Raw genomic sequence first — 19634 nt, 5'->3', positions numbered from 1 at the left:
ATAGAAATAAAAAGTCATGTAACATGCAACATAGGTTCAAATGGAGATGACAAGAAACTGTATAAAAGATCAACCTGCCAGACATTAGTGGATGCAAGTAACACAAAAGCTGGAAATAGACATTCTGGAAAGCTTCCATATATAATTGGTGGGAATAATAACTTCTTATACTAATGGCTACACTAGTCATATTATTTTGAAACGTGGATGGCCTCACAGGTGTAGACATAAAGTTAAGAGTATTGAATTATATTAAAAAATGGAGAGTGCATATAGCAGTGTTGTAGGAGGCACCTTTGGAAAGAAATGAGCATGTAAATTTGATAAAAAAAAGGATTTCAGAATAAATATTCAATAGACTATCTGGGACAAAGGAAACTGGGAGTACTTATACTGATTGGTAGAGAGCGCAAATAGTGATACAAGAGGGTAAAAAGAGAATAATGGTAGATTTTTGGTAATAAGGGGTACTGACAAGAGAGGAGGATAATGATGACATGCATTTATAGTCCACCACAAACTGTTGTTATGGAGAATTTTGGGAGAAATGTTCAGATTTCAACAGGGAATATTGCTTATAAGTGGGGAATGGTAATTGATTTCCAACAGTGAAGAAGTATCTGGGGGCCTAGAAGTGAAAATATAAGGAAAGAAGGTAGATAATTTCTGAAAAATATGTGGTATGGGAGACACAAATTCAGTAGTAAGAACTCAGAGTATGTACATATTATTCTCCAAAGTACAATAACTGGGCTAGACTAGACATAAAGTACATTTCACTGGAACATGTGCTTTTAATTTTATTCTTAGTCACATATCTAATAACTATTTCAGCTTATACCTCAATAATGACCAAGATAAAAATACAGGGTAATGAAGTAAAAGTGAGACACTGGAGTTTCCCCAACTACCTGTTAAAAAGAAAGGAATTTAAGGAATGGGTAGTGGAAATTATTCAAGAAGGGAAAGATAGAAATTTTTTTCAGAAGGTATAGCTAGTGAGTGAGATAACATAAAAGTGGAGTTTAAAATAGGATAGACATAAAAGAAAGAGAGATATGATCAAGACTTAACAGAAATTATTTAGAGGGACTGACAAAGTTTAACATATTGCAGAATAAGGGGAATCTGACAGAACAAGAAAAGGTGCAACTGCATAGTGCTAAGAGAAAATAAGAGAGTATCTGGATTACATGCATGAGTTTAGAAAGCTTGCTGTTGAGCAACTGTATAGTGATGATAACTCCAGAGCAGAAAAACATGTAGCACAATGACTTAGGTAACAGAAAGTAGAAAGAATTGTTGCCAAATTTAGAGAGTTTATAACAAGGAAAATAACCACAGAACCTCTATAGGTATTTGAGATACTTTGGAAATTTTTGTGAAATTTTGTATAAAGCAGAGAAATATAAAAATCAAGAAAGAAAACACAAATGGAAATATTTTCAGAAGATTTATTTATGCCAAGGTTAGAGATAGGCGAGTCTCAACAATTAACAGTTGAGCTAGGAGGAGATGAGATAAAAATGGTGACATGGAATTAATCTACTGGAAAGTCTCCAGGAATAGATGTTATTCCTGTGGAGGTTTGGAAGCTAGGAGGGAAGAAAGTGATAAAGATCTGAAAGGTTTTGTTTAACAGTATTTTAAAAGGAGGGGAAGCACCAACATCTTGGAATAAAGCGTGGTGGCTGTAATTTCTAAAAATGGCAAAGTCCAATCACACCCAGTTTTATGTAGGTCCGTTTCACTTTTAAACCATGATTATAAAGTGTTTATGTCTATAATAGCTAAAAGAATAGCAAAGGTTTTGCCAGAATTAATAGATATAGATCACTGTGGTTCTTTGCAGGAGAGGCAAACATTTGACATTATTAGAACAATGAGGTAAGCAGAGCATAAGGAAATACCACCGTTGTTGGTAGGTCTTGATGCAGAGAAAGCAATCAACAGAGTAAACCAGTATTTTATGAGTAGGGCAGTGAAAACATTTGCATTCCTTGATAGAATAATAATGTTAATTAGAAGGATATATGAGGGATCTGAAGCAAAAATTAAAATGGAAAGGTTCCTCTCTGACACATTGTGTCTGAACCGATAAACCAGGCAGGGGTGTCCTCTTTCCCATTTATTTGCTTTGTATTTAGAGCCATTGGCAAAGAAAGTAAGTGACTCCAAAATTCAAGGATATAATTGGAATGGTTATCAAGAAAAGTTGCAGACGATATTATTTTTTACCTGATAAAACCAGAAAAGAACACTTTGAGACAGTTTCATGTCTTTTCAGGCTGTAAAATTAATGAAGATAAAACAAAGACAATAACTGTAAACTATGTACCCACACATGAATTGGATCAGCAATACCCATATTTATGGGGGGAAGATAAAATTAAGTATTTAGGATTATGGATTAAAAAGGATTCTTTTATGGCAGCTAACAATACGTGGGTAGAGACCAAAAAAAGATAATACAAAAACTGAGAAACTGGAAACTCTTGTTTATGGATATGGATAGTGTGAGATACAAGCAGTGAAAATGTTTAGTCCATTTAGCTTTATATACACATCAGGCATGTTTTTTTATCAACCAGAGGAGAACTTGTGGACAGTCATTAATAAAGAGTTGACGGAATTTATCTGGGCTAGGAAGAGGGTAAGGGTCAAGTGGATAAACTGATATTTCCAATAGAACAAGGTGGTTTAGTATTTCCTGATTTGAAGGCATATATATTTTAGAGCTACCCAGTTAAGGCTCATGTGCATAACACAAGCAGAAAGCTAATTCAACATGGATAGGGATGATGATGGTAAAGCGGAGGGAGATTCAGGAATAATGATAGAGTGGGATTTTGGATGCAGATCCTTAAGGGGAATGACATCAGCCATACAGAAATAGAGAGATTGAAACAAAGTTAAGAAAAGCCTCTAAGTGGAAAACCCCAGGCCCAGATGCAGTACGTAATTTTTGGCTGAAAGTATTAGCATCTTTGCACAAAAATTTAGCCATGAGTAAGAACTATTTATATGCACACCCTGAACAGACACCAACCTGGTTAACATCAGGAAAAACAATGCTCCTACTTAAGAGTGAACCTGCAAGCTACCCTAAATATTATAGACCAATAACTTGCTTTCCAGCAACATATAAACTATACATGGGAATTGATGCCGATAGAGTTTATAGTCATTTAGAAGAAATCTCAATTATGGCAGTAGAACAAAAGCGCATTAAAAGAAGGTCATATGGAGCAAAGGATGATTTGTTGTTAGTCATAGTGGAGAACTGTAAAAAGGGGAAGAATCTAAGTATGGCATGAATTGACTACAAAAAAGCATTTGGTAGTATCCCACATTCATGGATAAAAGAGTGCTTAAAAATGTATAAGATAGCTACACTAATTGACTGCATTACAGGGACCATGAAACAGTGGCAGACCACTTTGCAATTAAGCCATGATAAAGGACACATTATTATCCCAGGGATAAAAATTCAAAGGGGGATATTCTGGGGTGACTGTCACTGCTGCTGTTCTGTCTTGCCCTAAACCCATTAAGCTGTCTACTTAACAGCTTAGGCCATGGCTATAATCTGGCTCCTAGAAAACAACAAAGTGTAAAGACTTCTCATCTTCTGTTTGTTGATGATTTAAAACTGTACAGCTCATCAGATGAGGAACTGAAAGCGCAACTGCAAGTTGTCAACACTTTTTCAGATGATACAAGAATGTCATTTGGTCTTGATAAATGTGCAAAAGCAGCCTTTAAAGCAGGAAAACTGCAACACCAAGAAAACATCAGCTTGGGACAAGAATGTGATATAAAAGAACTTGAGCAAGAAGGTGTATATAAATATTTGGGAATTTAATGAAGGATCAACAGTAAAACATGAACAAATGCGAATAAAACTTAATAAGGAATACTTAAGACTTTAATTAATCCTGAAAACAGCACTGACATCTAGGAACAAAATCCAGGCTATAAACCAATTTGCTGTTCCTGTCCTAACTTACAGTTTTGGAGTGATTGGCCTCAAAAGTGTTGGCTAGATTAGATAGGAAAACAAGAAAGATGCTTCATGCTTACCAAATGATTTATAAAAATCAGTGCATACCAAGATTATATATATTCCCCTTTCTGAAGGAGGGATGGGCCTCCTTGAAATTGATTATATGTATAGATCTGCAATTGTGGGACTCCACACACACCTTATCTGCTGACCTCACAGGACCCAAACATGGTGAAAGTTTTGAAACACGAGGAGAATAAATCTAAGATGACTTCTCTGCTTAATCTAGCAGAAGCATATCGGTGTCAAGCAGGAATGGAAATGAAAACAGAAGTAGATAAAAATCAGGCAACAACTGAATGTGCAAAAAAAATGAAAGAATATAAGGTGAAGGTCCAGATGAGAAGGCAAGAAATGTGAAAAATGTATAAATATAGTTGCAAGTAGAGAAAACTTAACCTCATGTTGATCAGGAATGACTGCAGGAATGGTTGAGGAGAGAAGTCAAACCAAGAGATGAAAGGTTAATATTGGTGGCCCAAGATTGTGGGCTGTGTACATGTTGGTTTACAAAGTCCATTGAACATGTGGGAGAAACACAGATGTAGGTTTTGTAAAACCTAATTGGAAACAGTTGCACACCTCGTTGCTGGTTGCAACATACAAATGGCAGGAGGACTGTATACTGAAAGGCATAATAATGTGGCAAGTCTGTTACACTGGGGATTGTGGAAATATGATTTTGAAGTGGGTGAAAAACACTGGAAACATGAACCACAAAGCATCATAGGAAATTAAGTCTACATCACATGGGATCATCCATTAGCAACAGTTCAAAAGATAGATGCTAGAAAAACAGATATAGTGGTCCAAGAAAAGAAGACAAAAGTAGCATTGATCATTGAAATCACCACACCCGGTGACTATAGTGACTTGCTTACAGAGAGACACAAAAGTCATAAAATATCAGGATCTATAGGCAGAAATGAGAGTAATGTGTAAGAAAGATACCCAGGTAGTTCCAATAGTAGTAGGAACAACATGTCTTAGAAAGAAGAGTATACAATCACATTTAGATATGCTACCAATACATGTAACTCCATACAAATTGCAGGAAGAGTCATTACTGGGCACATACTGGCTGACATCAAAGAGTGAAACAATACTAATTTCATGAACTTTAATCATACTTTGACTTAGGAATGGGGTCCATTCCTGTCATTGTATTAGAAACCCAAAAAACTTGGAGAAATTAACAAAATAATATAAAGTAGCAGAAAGTATGCTAAGACCTAAGCCAACATGAGAATGGAGAAAAGCGATTTTGCTGATAGGGTTGACTGCAATTAAGGGTACAGAGAGTAGGCAAGGAGGGGTTGAAATTTACTGACAAAAATTGGCAAAGGAATCACAGTATTGGGGCAAATAACTAGAGAGGGAAAGATAATAGAATGGGAAGAAGACTAGAAAACATTTGGACTGCAGGCTAGAGACTGCTTTCCCTATCAGGCATTGATATCGGTGTATAGGCAAAGAGATGGAGATAGTGGAATCCTAAACAAAAGACCTTCTCTGCTAGAGTGGGATGTTTAGAAAAGGGTTGGAGCAAATTACATAGAAAAATGGAAATTGTGGGAACTGTACACACACACATCCCTCTCAACCGTACCAAATTCCTTGGTCTTTACTGGTTTTGAGGGCAAAATAATGGGGTGCCATGAATTTCCAAGTGGCCCCTGCAATTTCTGATTTTTTTTTTTTTTATTTACAACTTTAAGTTACGGCAAACATCAGACTTGGGCAGGAGTTTCAAACCACAAGACATTGCTAGTAGTTGTGTAAGATATGGCTGCTGCTGCTGTCGTCATCCGTGGATCAGTGACAGCATACTTTCTAATACACTATTTGCTTCACCTGGCCCACAGATTGAGTGGTGATAAAAGCTCTGACTAGGATGTTTGCAGAGTGCCGACAAGGAATGCAAAAGTAAGTGGTTTGCTTTGGTGGCAGTTTTAGTTGTTGTTATGCATGTTGCTTGTGGGATGCTGCTGCTGCCATGAATGAAGGGTACAATGTCATTGTCTTGGAAGTCGGACAGGACTGACTGTGAGGGCAATACATTTGGAGTTATTTGGTGTTTCCAAGAGCCAGGAAGGGAGAAGTATTTTGTGCATTCCATTAATTTTATTTTGGCTGTGTGATGCTATTAGTGATTTTGTTAGGGTTGGGTTGTGGCCTGTAGAACGTCAAGAAATCCAGCATAAGGAAATGATTTAAAAGAGCCGCCTAGGTGCAATTTATTTCAGAGTTTACAGTGATTCAGATGTCTGGTGTGTAACAGCACTAGAATTGTAAGTGACAAAATCAAAAGATAGTTTATGTAATTTTATAGGATCGTATGTGTATGGGAGGTGGTCAGCATTATCATAGCCAGTTCGGTTTATGTATGCATGCGTAAACACACCCACACACACAGTTTTAGGCATATATAATGTGTTGTCTGGGAGGTACAGTTTGTATTTTGGGTAATAACATAGCAGGGTCTTGTTAGGTGTCTTACTTGCAAATGTAGTCATCTTTGTGCAACTGGGAATCTAGCTGCACTTTGACATATACAACAATTTGGCTAGGGTTTGAGTTTCTTGCTTACCCCATTAATGAAGACAGGCTTGATATTCTTATAGACATTTAACGTTACCTATTTATAAAGGAAAAACTAATAATTGCTTTCAAAAGACCTTTGATAGTTGAGAACAAACCTTGGCATTTTCCTTATACATTGAAGTAAAATTTTGCTTTGAGTTGGAAGACTGTGCAAGCTGTATTTTTTTTTATCTTTGTGCTTTCTTTCAAATGAGATAGAGCTAGCATGTCACTCCTATTTGAATGGTTAGTTTCTTCATGTTAGCTACATTTACCATTAGTTTGAAGTCTAATAAGCCTTTAAATACAAACATTTTTTATATGTGTAGTGTCGTCTTGTACTGGCAGGATGTACTAGCAGTGCACTCTATTTTTGAGGGGTAAATAGTGCAGCTGTGTAGCCCTTTTGTACTGGCTTTTACTGCTGTGATATTTAAGACTGCAGACTACAGTATACCCCTTACCCTTATTAAATAAATGAACCAAGTCTATACAGTGATATCTTGTTGACTGTTTTGGATTGCATTGCATTACCTAATATCTATACACTCTCTATTCAGTATGATTTTTGAGTACAGCAGCATTCTGAATATTAATATTTTGAAGTGAATGGTATGCAGGTTAACAAATAAGAAAAAGGTTGGGGGAGCAAGAGTGTGTGAGCACATGATGATCTACATACCTGCACAATGTACTGTTCTATCATTTGGCTGTATTATGATTTTCCATTATGTGGAACTGGACCTGCAAAATAGAGATGTTAGATTTAGCTTGGTTTTTTTTTCCTTCTTTTCTGTCTTTTGATGCAAAAAAAATCAGATGTTTTGTTCCTATGATATTAATATTTGAAGTTTTAAAGATGTAGGCACCAGTTCAATTTTCACGGTGATCCTCATGATTCATGTCTGTACACTTCAACTTATAAGACCAATTTTTGTAAGCCTGCTTGTTTTAAGCTGGATCTCTTCAAGTGCACAAAAAATAAGCATAGAGCTAAGTATCATAAGAATGTTTGCTGATATAAAAATGAAAAAAAATCAGTTTTTTGTTTGTTCAAGATAATCATGTTTGCAAGTTCCAAGTCTGGGATTTTAATTAAGTAACCTGTAATCTCATTCAAAAAGCTTTTGAATATTTAAAAGAAGGTTGTTTTAATTGTGCTTTGATATGGTCTTTTCCCATTTATTGATAAGTTAAATTGTACATACCTTAATTTAGAGACTGCCTACCATAGTTTGCTATAGTGTAACATTTGTAATCATACTTCTCAATCTCTCAGTGCAAGAAATCTGAAAAAAGCCTTGTTATATATTTTCAAAGGGATATGAAGTCTGAAATTCAAATGTCTGCTAATATTTTATTTTTATTTAGTGACTTCAAGCTTCATGTTGGTATCCCATAATTCTGTTGGAGTGGGCAAGGTTACGTAATTATGTATGCAAATGTTATGTTAATCAGATTCCCAATTTTTGGCCAGTTGTACCTGCTTTTCATGGGCCTTTGTCCAGATTTTTGATGTTTCCAGGTTGAGAGGTATATACTCGCAGAATAAAGTTTGGAGGAGTGAGATTTAAGGGAAGACAGGACTTGAGCAATTTATGTAATGTTGAACTGACAATTATACAAAAGAATATATGTGATGCAAAATCTTTTTAACTGGGAAAGTGTTAATATGGTTTGTTTTCTTTTATATAAATGTATGTTTGCCTATGTTGTATGGGATTAAAAATAAATGTTGGAGATGTCAAAAAAAGCTGTATGGGTGACTGCGGACATGTTTTGAAATTGTGAAGGGTTTGAATAACTTTCATACTGACTTGCATCAGATTGCGGATACAATCCTGGGAGCTTCAGGGCAAAAGAGGAAAGAGAACTTCCACTTGTATTGTATAAAGAATAGACAATGCAAACTGTACAAAAAAGCACTGGTGTCACTGTTATGGATTGTCAAAAAAAAAAAAAAAACACCACAAAAATGGAAGTAACAGGATCCGTCTACAGTGGCTAAGATAGTAGAACTTATGAACAGCTTGATGAAACAAAACAAGGGGTAGAGGTGGTAGTTTTACAGGAAACTTCCATAGGAAAAATCGATACTATGGGAAAAAATAAAGACGAGTATAGGTATCGGAAACAATTCAAGATGACTGCGGAATCACTAAGAGTCTAGGAGACAATAAGGACTAATTATACGGGTAGATGGAAATAGTTTAAAAATAATTGAGTATAATCTTATGGCTTATAATTAAACTTGGTAAAAAGCAAAGGAGTATACACACACTCAATATTATGTGAGAGAAAGTTGAAAAATGTTAATTGATGTGACATGGATACATTTAAGTTAAAAACTATTGAGTAAAGGAATCTCAAAGTTTGAATTTTTAACATGGTTGATGTACATGAGATATATGGTGTACTACTCTGAGGAATTAGTCTGTGATTTCTATGTCAAATTGTAATGGTAAAATTGTGTTAACAAATGTTTGCCCTCAGAAGCAGTGTAAATAGTGCACCATGCATGAGCAATACAGAAACTGTACAAAGTGGTATCTTAATAAAGTTAATAGTGCTGACATAAAAAAGTAGATAGAAGAGGTACTGCTGCAATTTTTGTAAGCCTTCATGCATTCATACACATAAAAAAGTGACTGTGAATCGCAGCAAGGTGGGAAGGCCTCCTAATTAGTATAACATAGTTGCAGATTTTCTATAACATTTCATCTTTATTTACCTAAGATCTTAGGCTGCTAAAAACCCATGTGCTTAAGAACAATGTCTGTGAATCATGACTCGGTTGTGCTGAGGTGCAAGCCAGTGCAACTTCCTGTTGTACCTGAAGATATTGACTATGATGAGTACCATCCTGAGACTTGCCAGAGGCTTTTTCATCCATTTAGATTTAAAGAGAATGTAAGAATGTTGTGTAAAATGCAGCCACATCTGTTGTGGTCTGTAAATTATTTTTTGGCATGCTTAAATTCATTTCAGAGATAGGAAAATGTGTTTTCTATTTGTTTCTTTTTTCTGTGGAAAATATTGTATTTAGATATGCAGCGTGTTTTCTTTTCCCTCAGCAATACCTAAAGACATTATTGTTTAGAGAAAAAAGAATGTTGGTACTGCACAAATCAGATTTGTGTTGCATTTGCCATGTGGTCTTTTGTTTCTGCCAAGTTTGTACAGCTGAACTGCATTATTGTACATGTAGTTATTCATTTTCCGATATACACTTTATCCTGTTCGTGGGGGGGGGTTCTTAGCAGTTTATGTGAGTAATGCTTGTAGCCAGTCCTGTATGAAATGCCAGTCCATCACAGGATACACACACACACACACACACACACACACATACACACACACATATGTATTCACATACTTGCAGTCACACGTAGAGAAAATATGTAAATTATGTTCCATGTGTTTCTGTTTAATCTGTATGATTCCTGTTACAGTGAAATGCTTTCTGAGTGCTCATCAAACGAGAGTAATTTGTATTACCCAGTAGAAATAACCTAAGTAAACAAACATGATTGTACTGCTTTTTTGCTGTCACCTGTTCAGCTGTTCCGTTCAGGTTTTATGTTTGTTTAGAACTGTTATACATCAGATATATCCACTAATTGTCTGCTTTTCCTTTGTAGTCTGATCCTGGGTGTATTGGGTCATGCTCAGTGTACTTGCTGTCAAAAGGAAGCCTTTCTCTGCAAACTCAGTATCTTCCCTGGAAAACTGGATCAGGCCCCAAAAAAGGATCAAGGAGGGCCCACTCAGTAGAAAGTTTATCTGAGCTCGAACGATCTCTAAGAAAAAAGTCAGTTGTGCCTGTTAGTACTGATGGAATTTTACTCCCATTACTTGTAGGACCTTTCATCCGGTTATGGAAACGTTGCTACCTCCGTGGGAGCCAAGGTGCTGAGGTAGTTACAGTTTTTTCAAATTGTAATAACATTAGAGTTTTGTAAAAACTTCAAAAAAGTTTCAGCTACTCTTGGTGATCACTTGATGACTTATTTACTTGTACTACATATCTGCAGTGTAGTTTGAAGTAGAAAAGCTCAATATTTTTTGCTTTCTTTTCTTGACATGAAAAATCAAGCAATGTCATTTTGTATGATATTCCAAAACTTGATCTTCAGTGACTGCTGTAGTTGGGTTCATAATCCTTCTCCTTTTCTGTTTTTTTTTCTGTATTTTACTAAATATTGCTCTTTGATTTTTCAACTAATTATCAATTGTTTTGTGTGGCCAAGATCTTGCCAGTTTTGTACATTTCTCAGAGAAGGATAAAGCCGTGCTATCCAAAAGTGCTTTAAGAAATCTGAAACATGAACAAAGTAATCGGGTACAAAAGAGCATTGTTACTAATGCTCCATTTATTTGTTTTTGCATGGAGGAACATTTGTGTTAGAAGGCTTTCATGAAAGCTTGTTGAAGGTATCTTTATTTAGCTTCTAGCAGAAGAGTATGGTAGACAGACGTGCCAGACTGTTAGTGTATTAGTATCAGTCAAGTTGTATCACATTATTCATTGTAATGCCTACAGAGGTTTGCCACTGCATACTAGATTTACCATATCTGATATGTTATTTACTTATCTCTTGGGCTGTGAGTAAAACATTGTATGGTTTTCTTTTGTTTATATATACATTTTTTTCTGCCACAAAAGTGTCTGTCTGCAATCATTTTCTGTCTGTATCCCTGCATGGCCCAAGTCATATCTAGAGAAGATCTCTCTTGATCATCACATCTGCATGTTTACTAGTTCAATAGCTAAAACATGGTCATTGGACTCCAGACATAATAGTGTATATTTCTTTTAAAAGAGAAAGTACAGTATACTTCTTTCAGTCTCTAAAAAAGCTATAAAGATTGTGACTTCAACCTTTCATCTTGTTGTAGATGATAGACTAAATTGCTACTACTTTGTACCTAATGGATTTTTTTAATCTGTTTCGGTTAAAGGCTTGTCATCCTTGATTATTGTTTGGATTCTATGTGATTATGCAATCAGACAAGCAACAATTGTTCATAAAATTTGCTTGAACAACATTTGTTCAAAGCAAAGTTATAAAAAGTATATCCCAGTGCACCAAATTTTACTTTGAGGCCATGACAACCAAAAGATAAATATTTTCAGTGTGATATGGTGGTCTCAGCATAGCTTTTCCAACTTTTTTCAGTACTTCAGCAAGATTACACTGTGCCTTTTCACTGTGTGTGGCAGATCTTTGTTGTACTGCCCTTGATTGTAGTGTTTCCTATAAAAATCTTAACATTTATCTCTGCCCTTCCATCTCTTTTACAGAAGTCATTACCTCAGATTCTTAGCCATCCAAGCTTTTTAAAAGTTCACCAGTCATCTTAACCTTGATTATTTCATAAGTTTGCAGTTAAAAACATCATTATTCCCAGACTAAAATATGTCCTGCTGCTTGCCATGCTATGCGATTAGTAAAATATTTCCTCTCTCCAAAAAAACACTTAAACCTGTGAATTCATTAACTTCTGTGGTTTGATTCCTTTTTATAATTCCAAGACTAGCAGGTGCATGTCACAGAATTACAAAAAGTGAACAGAGACTGTCAAACATTGCAGTTCTTCTTAAAAGTTCATTTTTGTGCATTAGTGAGGCCGCTTCTTCTCTAAACCTGCTGCTGCTTCTCTAAACGTGCTGCTGCTTCTCTAAACGTGCTGCTGCTTCTCTAAACCTGCTGCTGCTTCTCTAAACCTGCTGCTGCTTCTCTAAACGTGCTGCTGCTTCTCTAAACGTGCTGCTGCTTCTCTAAACCTGCTCCTGCTTCTCTAAACCTGCTGCTGCTTCTCTAAACCTGCTGCTGCTTCTCTAAACCTGCTGCTGCTTCTCTAAATGTGCTGCTGCTGCTGTCTGGAGCTCCAGCTGCCTAACAACAAAATGTTGCTGAACTCTCCACATGTAGAAGTAGATTCATTGGTACTTACTAGGCTATTGAGTTGTGACGATCTTAAGAAGGCTTACACTCCCATGTGTTTTATATATATATATATATATATATATATATATATATATATATATAAATATAAATTTTCTTTGTTATATATTTGTTTTAAGTTGGGTGGTTTTAAAGACCGACTTTGCCTAAAAAGGCACTGTGGGCATAAGCAAAGGTTTTGACAACATACAAAACCGTTGGGGAAGTAGGTGAATGTGGTCCCTACCCAAATCAGTTAGGGCTGTTTACCATCTCATCCAAGTCTGAAATTTGTTGGAGACCTTAGAAAAAAACATGGTAGTCTTTTTGGCCCATGTGTTTGGAGCATGAGCAGAACAAGAATGTATTGGGACATTTACTTGTTGCCACTACCCATGAGAGACATGGGTGCTAAGCCTGGTGGGGGAGGGGGGGACTGAATTTGCAGTACTTCCCCTTCCAGTCATCCAAATTACATTTGAATAAAGTAAGATAAGTACTTTGTTTTATGTGAAGTAGAAGAAGCTGTATTCTCTGTGATACATACCTACCCTCCAACCTTTCCTGCTTATGTTGCAAAAGAGACTGATATCCTTTGAGCCAGTGTTCACTGGACTTGTGAATGTGTAATGGGTCAGAAAGGATGGAGTCTGTTGAGGCTGTATACTCAAGGCAAAGGTTGCTTTGTAGCCCAGATGGAGCCAAGGCTTTGAGATGGTCTGCATATTTTTTTATTCTTTTGGCCCTTCATTTTTTTTTTTTTGGTGAGAAAGCATTGTGGTCTTTTGAGTGTGTTTGGATAGGTACATACCGAAAGGAGAACCATACTCAATGATGGGAGTAATGAGGACCAAGTACATTGGAATGATTTCATCCCTGGTCCTGGATATGCCATACCTTTACTTATAAACTCTGTAATGAAAAAAGACTTCTTAAAACAGTGGATACACATTGATCTAAAGACAGTTTATTGTCTACATAAGTTCCCAGATCCCCAGTTACAGGATCAACCTACAGTGTGTTGTTATTGATGTGACAGTTACAATGGAATGCATGCTTGCTGAAAAATACTGTTATGCATTTTATGGTGTTTAATTTTAGTCCATAGTTTTGACACTAGCTGACTGTTTAGGGAAAATCCCTCTTGAACGATCTTGGTGTCCTCTGAGAAGTTTATAATGGCACCACGATAAGTCATCTGCAAACCTGGTCAGCCATAAACCCTTAACCTTTGCTTTAACCAAGGAGAAGTGAATGCCAAAGAGGAGTGGCCCATGGACTGAACTCTCTGGTATATCCCTAGTGACCAGTCTTTGGAAGGTGGTAGAGCTGCCCACCCTAATTTTCCGGGATCTCTTTGTAAGCCAGTTTGCTATCAAATGAGTTATTTAGGGACCTACAGTTAGCTGAGTGAGTTTATCTACAATACCCTTGTGTGGGATAGCACTGATTGCCTTTGCAAGGTCTAGAATTAAGTGTATACTGATTTACCCTATCAGTTGCTTCAGTAACCTTCTCAAAGAAGTCAGCTAGGTTAAGTAGGCAAGATCTGCCCTTGAAGGATCCAAAAGGCTTGGGTTGAGAGATTATATCTTGCCCATGTCTGTATTTATTAATTCCATGATGATCTTGCTGGACAGGCTTATGGGTCTTTAATTACCTGGCTCCACTGACACCCCACCTTTGTGCAAGAGGATAAAAACTGATATCTTCCATTTATTCAGCATAAAGCCTGTTTGGAGGCTGATATTGAGTAGCCTGTGTAGGGGGTTTGACATGTCCTGTTTCAGGCTGGCCAGTAGGCATCCTGGAATATTATTCGGCCCAATAGAGGCAGTGTTTTTGGCCTTGGATAGCTCCTTGAGGACTTTTCTTTTGGATGGATTATAGATGTGGATATATGATCTTGGAATATGGGATGGGATGTGGGGGGTGTAAAATTTGATTTAAACCTCTCCACTAGAAATTGGCTATTTCCCCTGGGTCTGAATTGGTGGTATCATTTGCTATTAGCTCTGTCCTGTGCTAGGCATTATTTCTGAGTTTTCTGACATAGTTAAGATGGCTTTCTGGTTGTCTTTTGTTTGGGATGGCTATTTCTACCACATATCTGTTTTTGGTAATTTAATCAGTGACCGGAGTTCACTGTTAAGTTTAGTGACGGCATTTTTGGTGTATTGGGAATAATTTTTATTTTTTTGTGCAATGATTTTTTTCTTTTGTTGTAGAGTCTATTTTTATTTGTGTTCTACCACAGAGGGTTATTTTTTAAATTTCACATTGTATTTACTTTGGAGAGGTATAGATGTCTCTATGCAGGTATTTACATGTGCATAGAATTTAGTGATAAATGCTTCCACAAATTTAATAGGGTCATCAGGTTTGGAAGGAATTTTGTATTTAGCCAAATCATCCCATAGTTTTAGTAGATTGGCCTTAGCATAATCTCTGAATACTGAGTTTTTAGAAGATTCTTCCATCTTCAGTCTTGTAGTGAATGTGAACGATCATACCTCTCAACTGTACAGATTTTTGCCTCATAGTTTTGGTCAGTTCCTCATAAAATATGTGATTTTCTGGCAAATCACTGTGATGATCTGAAAACTGAAGTTATTAAATAATGATATTGGTATGCACTTGTGTTTCAGGCTTCATATCCTTTAGAAAAATGCATGCTAAGGTAAATTCTGTTCTACCAACTTTCTAAGTTTATAAGAGTAGTATTAAAAATCTGTCCCTATATTTGGGCCTTTGTCCCCCCATTCTGTCAGGCTTTGTCCAGATTTTTTGCACTGCGAGGTTGAGAGGTATGTGACCAGTTTATGTTCAAATCTGACTAGGGAGGTGGTTACAGTTTGCAGGGTACAAAGTTGTCCCATGTTGGTAGGGACAAAGTCCAGGATTTTGTTACTTTTAGTAAGGGTGCGAACTAACTGGTCCAGAGAGTTTGCATTTATGAAGTCCATAAATCTATGGGCATACCTGTTAAGGGCTGTATAAGTCTCACAGCTTATAGAGAGATAGTTGCTCTTAGAAAAACGGTGTTTGGCTTACTGCATAAGGATTCCGTACTAGGCAAGTAAGAGATGTGGACCAAAGGAGACTTGGAGGAGGTGGTGTAGTTAGCTGTGATGTGATGCGATATGGCATCTATTAAAGGTAATTTGGGTGTGAAGGAGTTCCAGGTTGTTATAATTTTTAATGAGTATGGAGCTGACATTTTGTTTAACAGATACAGAGAGAGACCATCACCTTTAGTGCTTTCATCTAATGCAGCAGATCTGAACATGTAAAATTTAAAGCCATGGATTGATGGGGTATGCTCAATACACCTGAAGCAGGGTCTCTGTGATTATGTGTTAAAGAGCAAGAAGTGGTGTTTTTTTTTTTGTTAAGGCTCCTAGCATTGAGCAGCAAAACCTTTATCCATACCACTCAACTGTACAGATTTTCACAGAATGTGCAGATTTGTGCCTCATGTTTTTCGTCCATTTTTCATAAAATTGTAGATCTCTGACAAATTAGTGGCAGATCATTAAAGACTGAAGTTAAAAAAAAAATGACAGACATTTCAGTTTCAGATTTCATACCATTCAGAAAATTCATGCTAATGTAAAAGCTGTTATTCTATCAACTTTCTAACTTTGTAAACGCAATATTTACAAATTGTTCCTATTTTTGGGCCTTTGTCCCACTTTTATTTATGGCTTTGTCCAGATTTCTTTCTGTAAGAGGTTGAGAGGTATGATGTTATCCAGATTTAGTTTTGTTATGTTGGGTGGTTTTGAAGACTGACTTTGCCTAAAAAGGCAATACGGGAGTAGGCAAAGGTTTTGACAATATACAGAACCCTTGGGGGGAAATAGGTGAATGTGATCCCTACCCAAATCAGTTAGGGCTGTTTAGCATCTCTTCCCAGTCTGAAATATATTGGAGACCTTAGAATGATACCAGAAATTAAGCCAGTTGTTGAAATCTAGAATCTTGTTCGTATTGTGGAATCATTCTCAGTGATAATCTAATACTGCTCAAGACTTGGTTCTTAGTCCAAAAACACCATCATGTCTCTCTTCATGTAGTCCCAGGAGTTATGTCTCTAGTCATTTACTCCCTCCTATACTATGACTGTGTCATAAGTGTACTTGTGGTACAAAGACTTGAGTGCATATGTGATGTGGTAAATCTTAGCACCCAATAGGCAACACTGACTATGAGTTCCTCCTTGCTCAGACTGATGAGTGGTGCATCGGTGTCTCTCATTATGGAGTCACCTATGAGGTGTGAGAATGTTGAGCGTACCTGACAAACCTGTTTGCTGACTGCTGTGGTCTTGTATGAGAGCTTTGCCTCCAGAGTCATTATATAACTACGCCTCTCACACACTGTTTCAGTTTGTTTAGGTTGCTGCATTATTTCAGAATACCCATTTCAACTAGTTTGGCAGTAGAGACAGTTGGAAAGTGCAAGTCCATGGTTCCCGGTGCTTGCTTCTGTGGGCTGTAGACAGGAGTGATGTTGGAGTTTACAGCTGGTTTACTAGAGTGCTATCAGAATAAAACTGATGCTCTAAACATGAAGGGTATTGCTCCTCTTTGCATAAACCATGGGCTCATCACACAACTACTGAGTACTAAGTACTCAAAGAACCCATGAGGTTGGTATTGTAAGGAAGGTTACATTTCTAAATATCTATTCAGGGCACAGTTAGCTGCTGCTGTGTGATGAGCAGCACTGAGCAGCACCAAGCAGATGAGCTTACAATAAGGCAGAAAAAAAATCAAATGACCCTTTGGCAGGCATCAGAACAGTAGTCTTTAAAGTTCTTTAGCAATCAAAAAACCTAGAAATGATTATGTTCCTTTCTACTCTCACTAGCATGCAAACCAAAGCGTTTTCAACTCCGATTACAATAAAATGCCAGAAATAAGTGCAGAGCCAACACAGTAAACACTGCATTTATGCATTAAGTACTTATCTCAGATGTTTCATGTTGATAGTGAATGTCATGTGTATAGTAGATGCAATCATGTTTTGAGAACACCAGTTGTTACAGCTCTGAGCAAATGAGACTCAGACTGTGCAAACTCTGCTAACGTATAACAAGGCAGAAAAAAATTCTAAAAAAATCAAATGGTGCTGTGGCTGTTAAAAACTTGGGAAGGTTCCAGAATAATAGGTTTTGCTTTAGCATCTATTTTCTGAAGGATGTGAAGTCTGAAACTTAAGTGTTTCATTATTTAGTGACTTCAGTCTTCAGTGACTTGCCAGAAAACCACACATTTTATGAAGGACAGACCAAAAACATGAGGCAAAAATCTAGACATTCTGCGAAATTCTGGATATTTAAGATGTGTGGAATCTCACTTGTTATCCCCATAAAACATTCAAGCAATGGCTAATCTCCATTTCTTTATCTGAAGTAAATGATTTGCCCCTGCATTCTGTTTACTATTTTGGTGCTTAAGTCTCCAGAATGATGTGATTTGTTACATATGGCTCTATTATGTGTTTCCATAGTGTTTCAGACACTTGAAAATATGTCTTCTGCTTTTTTTTCAGACTGAAAAGCAAATGAGCACTTAGTCCTCATAAAGTCCAGTGTGCATTTCTTTGTCATTTAGGTGCCACTAGGACTACTGACAGCAGCAACTTCAGGTATCCGTGTGCTTGCGTTTTGGCTTCATTTGTTCTCTGTTCACAAGAAGCTGGAGCAGAAGTTCCTAGATATACTTCATTTGAAGACGTTTTATTTGGAGAGGACAGTGAAAACTTTGAGGACTTGAAGGAAGGTTGAAAGGACCATCTCCCACTATGAAAGAGCACTGTATCATTACTCTCAGCCCATAGCAGTTGGAGCTGAGACTCTCTAGCATGAAATGTCAAACACTTTGCATCAAAATTACCATTCAGTTTCATCTAAATGTACATCTTTGTCTAGCTCCCTCAGCAGTCCTGAGTATGTAGGAGTTTGTGTAGAGATCTTAAGCAGCAAGCTGGGAGACAAGTTACAGCTTATTTGCAGTCTGTAAAGAAACAATCCAGGATCATTGGGTTGCCAGACATCATTAGCTAATGACATTCTCTGTAGCGAGTGTTCCCATTAGCTGATACCCACTACTGACATACTGGCTGTTTTACAAATGAAGGCTAAGGCTGTTCAACAGGAAAATGCAGTTCAGGCAGAGGATATAGGCTGTGAGATGCTTCCTGCAGTCTAGGATTTTATTCCCCTCTGCCTCCAGTTGTCTATTTTGGGGCTGTAAGCACATCACTTAACCAGGTAGTACTCTGGAGCAGACCAGTTTCTGACAGGCATATCCTGGGAAATTTGATTAGACTCTTAAGTGGTCTCCTGGACTCGTGCATAGTAACCATCTGTGAAGACATTTCTACAGAACTGAGGATATTCATCATTTGATCACTGCTACAGTAGACTTAGCTATATGGGTTATATCCTGCTAAGGATATAACAGCTAGCTAGCTTTCAAGGCTTAACAGCACCTTCCACATGCCAAGACCATTATCAGCTTGAGCAGAGCTTAAAAAAAAAAAAAAAAAAACATTGGGCATAAAGTCCTCCAGAGATTTCCTGCTTCTGAAGAGCACTCCTCTTGCGGGCCTTCAAAGATTGATAGTCTGCTTTTTCTATTGCTGAGCAGAAAGGTTCCTTTCAGGGAAAAAGTCCACATTTTAGTTTTGTTATGGAAATGTAAAATGGCTTATTTTAAGCTTGGAAAAATTATTTTTTGACTGGTCACTTTATATTTTGAAGTATGACTTTTTTACTTTTGTGGAAAAAGTTGTTTAAGCTAAGTTTTTGTTTGTTTTTCCTTAGTAAAATGTGTGCTAATTTACTTTTAGGATCTGAAGTAAGTAAGTAAAGTACTTTCCACTGAGTTTTTATTTTTTAATATTTTTGAGGAAAATTTTTCCTTTCAATACATACTTTTTTCACCAACTCTGTGTTGTCAGTGTTGCAGTGGTTTTAGGCATCATTTCCAGGTTCACCATGGAGCAATTTACCAGTTCCTCCTTCT

The 19634-nt window shown here is 36.9% G+C and overlaps 1 protein-coding gene across 1 annotated transcript in view; it reads left to right on the top strand.

Moving 5' to 3' along the window:
• MTMR11 (myotubularin related protein 11) overlaps nucleotides 1-19634 on the top strand; it is a 1184472-nt gene that overhangs the window by 1145578 nt on the left and 19260 nt on the right. Inside the window, exon 16 of the mRNA XM_044079897.1 lies at nucleotides 10291-10566. Within this exon, the coding sequence (XP_043935832.1) occupies nucleotides 10291-10566 (276 nt within the window). The remainder of the gene's footprint in view (nucleotides 1-10290; nucleotides 10567-19634) is intronic.

This window comes from Protopterus annectens, chromosome 8.part0, assembly GCF_019279795.1.
Source record: "Protopterus annectens isolate FY-2018-M chromosome 8.part0, PAN1.0, whole genome shotgun sequence".
NCBI classification, from domain to species: Eukaryota; Metazoa; Chordata; order Ceratodontiformes; family Protopteridae; genus Protopterus; species Protopterus annectens.
This window is presented reverse-complemented; position numbering and strand designations above follow the sequence as displayed.